Source organism: Vigna umbellata, chromosome 11 (genome assembly GCF_029865625.1).
Source record: "Vigna umbellata cultivar VRB3 chromosome 11, Vumbellata_1.0, whole genome shotgun sequence".
In the NCBI taxonomy this organism is placed as follows: domain Eukaryota; kingdom Viridiplantae; phylum Streptophyta; class Magnoliopsida; order Fabales; family Fabaceae; genus Vigna; species Vigna umbellata.
The window spans coordinates 2,188,713-2,197,500 of record NC_142175.1 but is presented as its reverse complement, the minus strand read 5'-3'; the positions used below and the strand labels follow the sequence as shown (position 1 = coordinate 2,197,500).

General features: G+C 32.8%; 1 protein-coding gene across 1 annotated transcript; it reads right to left on the bottom strand.

Moving 5' to 3' along the window:
- Nucleotides 1-5,008: 5,008 nt before the first annotated feature.
- Nucleotides 5,009-6,984, bottom strand: LOC148190745 (mitochondrial import inner membrane translocase subunit Tim9-like). Its single transcript, XM_088102357.1, has 3 exons — nucleotides 6,686-6,984; nucleotides 5,890-6,077; nucleotides 5,009-5,424 (listed from the first exon to the last, which is right to left on the bottom strand). Exons 1-3 carry the CDS (start codon nucleotides 6,778-6,780, stop codon nucleotides 5,384-5,386), a joined length of 324 nt encoding a protein of 107 aa, XP_087958483.1. The 5' UTR covers nucleotides 6,781-6,984; the 3' UTR covers nucleotides 5,009-5,383.
- Between the last annotated feature and the right edge of the window lie 1,804 nt (nucleotides 6,985-8,788).

The following is an 8,788-nucleotide window of genomic DNA, read 5'->3' as shown; positions in this document are numbered from 1 at the left end:
CTGTTATGGAAGCTCGGCCCACTTCCTTTAGCCTTTTTATTATCTTTAGTTTTCTTTCTCTGTAAACACAATACACATTCAATATTTTTCCGCTTCCTCTTTGTAATTCACGGTAAACACAAAAGGGGGTTTCTTTCCCTGCATCAGTACACTGTTCTTCTTCTTCTTCTGCATGTAAGTCTCTGAATCTCTCTTTTCTTCTTCTTCATCATCAATAATCCGCATCTTTTTCATCACGAATTGCATTGCATTTGCCTTGAATATACGTCACTTTAACAACTACATATACCATTCTAATATGGTATTAGAGCTCTTCCTTTGAAGGGCTCTGCTGTGCATTCTCTGTTCTCTTCTTTTTCCTCTTCTTTTTTTTTCTTTCTCCTTCTCTTGCTCTTATTCTCTTTGCCATGGCAAAAGACAATAATTACCTCTGCATACATCCTAGTGAAAATCCCGTCACTGCTCTTGTCTCGCCCGTTCTTGATGATACCAACTATCATTCTTGGAGTCGCTCAATACTGACTACTCTGAGTGCCAAAAACAAGATTGAGTTCGTTCTTGGAAATCTTCGTTCACCTGAAGCAGATAAACCCAAACATGCTGCATGGATTTGAGGGAATAACATGGTTGTGTCATGACTTGTCCATTCTGTTTCCACGAACATTCGTCAGAGTATCATATGGATGAACAAGGCTTCAGAAATCTGGATTGATCTAAAGAACAGGTTCTCTCAAAGAAGCTTATCTCACATTTCAAGCCTTTAACATGATATCGCCACCCTTCATCAAGGTGACCTCACCACTTCCGAATATTTTACCAAACTTCGCATTTTGTGGGATGAGATTGAAAATTTTCGGCCAAAACCCGTCAGTACCTGTAAACCTGATTGTGATTGTCAAGTCTTGAAAATTTTGAAACAAAGAAAGCAAGAAGATCAAGTTATGCAGTTCTTACATGGGCTTAATGATCAGTTCACCAATGTTACTTCTCATGTGCTTTTTTTTATCCTATTTCGGACATCACCAAGGTCTTCTCCTTAGTGGCTCAGCAAGAAAGACAATTATCTTCTAGAAATCTGGTTCCCGAGGCCAAGATTCAAGATAACAATAATGCCACCGCTTTCACTGCTTCAGCCTCTTCCACCGCTTGCAATTATTGTGGAAAATATGGGCACAGTAAAGTAGTTTGTTACCGAAAAAATGGTTTCCCTAATCAAGAGAGTTGAAGGTAGTAAGTGTGGGAAATACTTGGTGAAAGAAAACATGATTTGAAATTGATATACAATTTTCTGTTAGAAGAACATGAAAACTTTCCTTTATCACATTTTTGTAACTTATACATTTTGGTAGGGATATCTGAAGTTTTATTTCCTAAACGTAGTAGAAATGTCTTTCCAATTATGTTTAAAATTGTTGACAATTTAGGTCGTTTGGGTAATTATTGTTGGAATAGTGTAGTTTATCGTTATTTGTTACGTAGTTTATGCAAAGCTTCTATAGCTTTGAAGAAAGGAAAAGGTACAAGCAACATGTATGTTGAAGGATGTGTTTACATGTTGTAGGTAAATTAGTTTATTTATTCAGATGTAAATATTTTGATGTTGTGGCTTGGATTGTGACTAAATTTTGTGTTTTTCATGTATTTGAGGTTTGGTTTTGTGATCCTTTCATTCTTGCCCAAGGTCCTGTAGAGAAATTCCCAAGAATATTGCATTGGTTGAATATAAATGTAGGTGACAACTTCATCAGATGTGTTATGGAGACAGGTGTGGTATGTGCTTTGTTGTTTGAGTTTTGTACGTTATACTATATTTAGTGATATTTGATGTTGAAATCAATGGTTGTATACTATGCTAATTTTTGTTAATTTTCAGGTGGGTGATGATGTTGGTGCTTCAAGCAAGGAAACTTCTTCGTGCTTTATGAAGACATCACCTTGGTGGGGGCCATGACTGATTGGAGGGTTAAAAGCAAACTTTTGAAATGTAAACTCCTAATGTTTCGCGAGTGACCATTATAATGGTATTTTTCTAGGTTTGTTATTTCCCACGTGTTGGTATAGGAATAAAGTGGATGTTGGGTTCGTGGTCTTTATTCAGTGTGTTTGTATCATATGCATTTTAGTAATGCTATTTAACATCATTTTAACCATATTGGTTTCCTGTTTTAACTTAATTAAATAAAAGTCAATAGCAATGGAATTATAAATTGGTGAATTGTTTTGGTAAATACATGTTATTGAGAATATGTATTGATATGTGATGCGAATACAAACTGTTATTTCCTTGTACTGTTGGGTCTCGAGCAAAGACAGAGATTTGAGTGTCACCCATCTTCCTGCGTGAGGACTTGAGAGGGTTGAAAGTCTAGTCCAATGGCTTTGGCTCGTGCTGAGTATATTGCACCGGTGCGCATAGCGTTGGTGTTTTTACTTGTTAGTCCTTGAGAAGTCAGGGAGAAGGGTCAAAAGTTGCGATAGAAGATGACTCAAATTGTCTTGTTAGTGAGAACAGTTTATGATGACACAATACAAGGAAACGATATTGGTTCATGAAGAATTTGACTGTGATGTTAATGCTGTGATGAAATATGTTTTATGGTTATCTTACTTATGTGTTTAATATGATTATGTTACGTTGTATGTTATGATATTTTTTATTGCTCACCCTTACATGTTTGGGGTTATGGTTTTCACCTACAATGATTGTACTTGTACAGGAGTAGATGACGTTACAGATAAATCTTAAATGAATGGTTTATGGAAATGTTTTGAAAAAACATTTGGATTGTGACATCTCAAAATTCGAGCTGTTACATTATGATATCTGAGCTAGGTTTTCAAAAAACTTTGGGGCTTTGGGAAGTAAGTTTGACTAGTCTCGTGTTGTGATTTTGTTGTTTGTGTAAATATTTTTGCTTATCTTTTGTGTGTAAATAGAAAGGATGTCGAGACAGGAAAGAGTCACTAGGTATAACAAATTAGAAAAAGGACTTTGTTATAGGGGCAGATGGTATCTTACATTTCAAAAGCAAGGTATGTATATTAGCAAAGTCATAAATTAAAAAGATGATTCTAAAAGGACACAAGAGTTGACTAAGATGTACAAGGATCTGAAGGAATCTTTTTGGTGGAGTGGAATGAAGAGAGATATGACAAAGTTTTTGATGTCTTTTTTGGTGTGCCAAAAAGCTAAAGTAAAGCATCAAAGGTTGGGAAGAATGTTATAATAATGGAAGTGAGATAATATCTTCATGGACTTTGTAACTCATTTAGCAATATTGTGGAGAAGGCATGATTCCATTTGGGTAATAGTGGACAAGTTAACCTAGAGTACTCACTCCCTGCCAATCAATCATAAGATGTCTTTTGAGAAGCTGATGGAACTATATATTCGAGAAATATTAAGATTACATGGAGTGCCTACAAGTATTATTTCTAATCGAGATCTAAGGTTCACATTTCGATTTTGACAGTCGTTACATGAGTTAAGCTTATCATCCGCAAACAGATGAACAATTTGAAAGGACTATCCAGTCTTTGGACAATTTATTGATGACATGCGTGCTTGATCATCTTGAAAGTTGAAGTGAAATCTTGTCGTTGATGGAATTCACATATAATAATAGCTATCATTCTAGTATTAGGATGACACCATAAGAAGCCTCGTATGGGAGAAGATTTTAGAACACCTTTTGTTGGTACCAGGGTGGTGAAGTAGTTATTGTGGGTCCTGAGTTGTTACGAAAGACAGTAGAAAAAGTAAAAGTAATTGAGGAACGACTACAAGCAACTCAGAGTAGACAAAAGTGTTATGCACATAAAAAGAGGAGATTATTGCAGTTCAAGGAAGGATATCGTGTATTCCTACGATTTATGCGAACAACATGAATTAAAAGGGAAATTAGACCAAGGAAGTTGTCACTAACACTTTGTTCACTTGAATAGATTTGGAGGAGAGTGATTGAATGAATTTGAGAGGATTTGAAGGTAAATTTTTTGTGGTATATTTAAGTGGATTTGGAGGTAAGTGAGAGTAGATTTGAAAGTAATTTTTTTTAATCTATCACATCAATCAAATCCTACACTAATTCTCACAAACTTTACTTCCAAATTCACTCTCACTTACCTCCAAATCGACTCAAATAAACAACAAAAAAGTTTATCTTCAAATCCTCTCAAATCCATTTAATCACTCTCCCCCAAATCTATTCAATCACTCTCCCCCAAATTCATTCAAGTAAACAAAGCCTAAAGTTCTTGGAGCTTATGAGATAATTAGAAAGATTGGACCAGTAACTTACAAGACAACACTTCACCACAATTGTAAAATTTGTACAATGTGTTCCATGTATCATAGTTAAGGAAATATGTTTTGAGTCGTGATCATGTGTTAAAAGTAGATGATATCCAAGTTAGAGAAGATTTAACCATGGAGGTTGAACCAATGCTGAGTGTTGGATGTTCAAATCAAACAACTTCATAGAAAAGATATTAGAATGATGAAAGTGTTAAGGAAGAAGGAAGCCACGAAGTAACTTGGGAGTTAGAAAAGAATATGAAGGAGTAGCACCCCATCTATTCTCGAGGTAAGCCAATTCTCGAGAACAATTCTTTTTGGAATTAAAGGGATTAGGACCCAAGAAAATAAGAAATAACTATAAATAATAATTATATGAATTTACTATAGTTTAAGTGTGTTGGGTGAATGCATGTAATATTGCCTTACAAAATATTTTAAAAAATAAAACAATTTGAAATAACATCAATTCAAATGCAATGTATTTGAATGGCTTAAAAATTGTGAATTTCCCCGTCAAAAGACAAGGTTAAGTTAAACCTTCACAACTTCTACACTTTTTCAGAGATGAATTAATCCTCCCAAGCAATTGCTCAATACTGGTTTTCTTCTATTTGAATAGTTAGCTGCTAAATGTTAATAGCGACACATCTAGCAATTGAATATTCTCATTAACATGAAAATAATGCATTAGCTAGAAAAACACTTGCCTTCTAGCACACTATGCATCAGTTACCAAACGAGAACACAATTCAATATTCTGACATGCCTTATCTACAAATAAGAGTAGCACATACTTCTAATTCATAATGTAACAGAACTAATACAATTGCAGAAATCATGTCTGTCAATATGAAGGCATCCATTTATTTTCCACCATTAATAGGTACCACATATGCGATGTATTTTGATCCTATCCTCTCACGTCGCAGTTTCTTTTGCGTCTTAAAGAACTAATATTACCTTTTTCATTCAATATTCTTTTTCATTAATAGTATACGCCGAAATTGACTCTGTATAAGTCAATACAAATTAGCAACTCACAGTAACAGCTCTCTGCTGAGAATTAACTCAAATTGCATGCCCTCAAGAATCAAGTTTACTTTCTGCACCTGCAATGATATGCACTGAGGAAGGAAAAGATAACAAGAAATTTAGTAAATTGCAGTTTCATCTCCAATGTTGGAAGGTGAATTACAAAGGCTTTAAAGGCCAAATACGAGAAGAAACAATGGGTGACCTTGTTTGAAGAGAGAAACGGCCTGATTATTAAGCTAAAGAACCGCTCCAAGAAATATTGAAGCCTTGATATATATTTTTATATAAAATATATTATAAAAATCATAGGAATAGAAAATTGGAAAGAAAAGGTGTCATATTTAACTAAAAATGCTAAAATAACAATGTACACTGCTTCAAAGCAAGGTGTCAAAACCATAACTATAACAATTCCATTTCCTTTATTCTATCCAAGTAATTTCACAAATCACAAATATTCCCGGTTAGTAACAGAGGAAATAGAACACAAATATAGTAAAAAATGATTTCTAGGTGATACAAAACGTATAGTCCAGAGGTTTACTCAAAAACACCTTTATCTGTTGTAGATGCTTCTTGGGTGAGATCTGAAAATCTCAAACCAACTTGCGTTGAAAGCCTCAAGAACTTTTGAGCACATCTGAGAACACAAGTTTCCTCTTGCTTGGTCAGGGATTTCCGATAAAATGCATTGACACATTCCTTGAAGCATCTCTCCACTACTGAATTATACATCCTTAGACTGCAGTTTTGTTGGAGCAGAGAACAAATCAACAACAAAATCTACCGTATGCAAAAAGGCAGAATAAAACTCCTACATTCCATCTTGTAAGTAGTGTCAATAATTTATGCAACAGAACATTTGTGCAAGTCCTCAGGAATCAAAGTGATAATTTCCACTCTGACTAATTTATGATTCCCATTAATACATAATTTTCACTATGAAATTCAATAGATAGTAGATCCACTACACACAAGTTAAGAATACAATGCCAAATACCAGAAACACAACATAATTAATAGTTTAGAAACCTTACACAATATTTAAAGCATCAATCTTCACTCATTTGAACAAGAATAAAAAGTCAAAAACCGATCAAATAGAAAGTACAAACGATCGTTCAGTATACATTATAACCAGCATAATCCAATAAAAGAATCAGATTCACTATTTTCCCATAACAGGCAAAATTGTGATTCATTTAAAGCACACATACATGCATTCAATTTTGAACCACTGATTTATTATTTAAACTAAGGGAACTACATCACACATATGAACATCTCATTACAACTAAACAACGGAGTTTAAAATAATGAATAAATAAATCAAAATAATTGATCACTTACCTGTCTCGGAATTGGAGCTGGTCTACAATGGTGGACATTCTTTGCTTATCTTCTTCAGGAAAATTATCCAAGTCTGAAATTATTTTCTTGTCCATTTTTCGATCAAGGCGCGGTAATAGAGGGACAGAGAACAGTGGCAGAGGGTTTAGGTCTTTCGCCAGTAACGGCTCTGTTTGGTGAAGAACAGAAAAAGAAAGTAGCGTCTATGCTTAAACCCTATACCCATACTTCATCTGGTCGGGTTAGCGGGTCAATCCACCCTAGCCGTGTAAAGAAGTTACGGATGCAGTATTCCGCTATCTCCCCCTTACGTTACAAATTTTAGTTTCTTAAGATTTAAAAATTATAATTTTTGGACAAATTAAATGTAGGAAATAGAAATAGTGAAAGTATCATTACACCTTTATGGAATTATACTTATATTTTGTTTTTCTTAATATTATTTTTTTCCTCTATTTTTTTTAATTTATTTTCGTCTATTTTTTTATGTATAATTCATTCTCTTTTTAGTCTTGGTGATTTCAATTTTTATAATTTATATTCAATTTGATATTTTTCATGATGTCATATAAATTATTAACCACATATGAACAAGTAGTTACTATTAGTTTATGTTTCTTTTTTAATTTTTTTCATGTTTTTAACATATCAAATTAATATTCTGTCACGTAGCAATGTCAGTATTACATGTCGAGTCAATATCAAAGTTACGTATTAAGTCAATATCAATGTCACAAGTTAATGTTAGTATTATTTGTATTTAATTTAGTTTTAATTTTCATTTTTTTTAATTTAGTTCCTAATTTTGTTAATGTTATTCAATTCAGTTCCAATTTTAAATTTAATAAGGAAAAATCTTCATTACTTTTAAAATTAGATGAAAAATTATTTATTATTTCTAAAAATAAATTCATTATTTTTGAAATTAGAGGATAATTCTTCATTATTTTTATAATTAGAAGGATAATTCTTCATTGTTTTTAAAATTAAAAGGAAAATTCTTCATTATTTTTAAAATTAAAAAGAAAATTCTTCATTATTTTTAACATTAGAAGGAAACATTCTAATTTATTTCTAAAATAAGAAGGAAAATTCTAATTCATTTTTTAAATTAGAACCTAAATTCGTTATTTTTAAAATTAGAAGAAGAATTCTTCATTATTTTTAAAACAACCATAACCCTATTTTTTACATGTAGAAAAAAAAAACAAACATAAATATAAGAGGTACATAGGTTTCTCAATCTTAGCTCTTTTACCAAGGTTGTCATCAATGTAAGACATAGCCTCTAAAACTCAAAGAGGTCATACTTCTCTCATCATATATTTATTGGCACTCAAACAATTGTTCCACTTTCATCTCTCATTCCAAATATTCCTCAACATCATCTTTACCATGGAAGGGAGGAAGATCAAGCCTAGGTTCCCTAGGGTAAGTTTCTCTTGTTCTTCGAGTTCTCCTAAAAGGTGATTGATAATGGTTATCTTAGTGATGACTACTATAAAGCTCTTTTGTTTACTATGTGGAGAGAATGTGTCTCCAAGGTATTCTTTTCTTCTATATGAAGCCCCATTTTGTTTTTGCCTTTGTTTTGATTGATCAAGAGTTAACCAATCATGTCTTTAAGCTCATTAATTTCTTTCTCCCTTTGTTGAAACTTTTGTTCAAATTCTTCCCTCAATTGCATGCTATCATTGTTAGGTCCCACACTACCTTGTACACTAGATTGACTCATACTTGTGAAATTTTTTAGAAATTGTTTTCACAAAGTTTTCAAGAACTTACACAAGTTATGAGTGAAAGAGAGTTTTCACAAAATTTTATTGTTTTTGGAATGAAGGATTTCTAAAGAGAATCTAAAGGTAAAGTTGTTCTGAGTAGCTCCCACGAAGCAGAGGTGAGTCACAAATGGACAAACTTAAGAACCAAGTCCTTCCTAGCTAGAGTTTCCTCAAATTATCTTTCAAAAGCTTTTTCAAATGTAAATTAAAATGCTCCTAAAACCAAAAGAAGGTTTAACTAGATGTTATGTTATCATATATATCACAAAGACTTAACACATATAAATCATTCAAGCTATCAAGCAAAATAATAGAGATGCAA

What these genes read in the sequence shown, in the direction of transcription:
- LOC148190745 (XM_088102357.1), bottom strand. Translation starts at nt 6,780, where the DNA reads ATGGACAAGAAAATAATTTCAGACTTGGATAATTTTCCTGAAGAAGAT. An exon ending in CAGCTCCAATTCCGAGACAG is followed by an intron (nt 6,078 to 6,685) that starts GTAAGTGATCAA and finishes ACAAAACTGCAG; the next exon opens with TCTAAGGATGTATAATTCAG. An exon ending in AGCATCTACAACAGATAAAG is followed by an intron (nt 5,425 to 5,889) that starts GTGTTTTTGAGT and finishes TTCCTTCCTCAG; the next exon opens with TGCATATCATTGCAGGTGCA.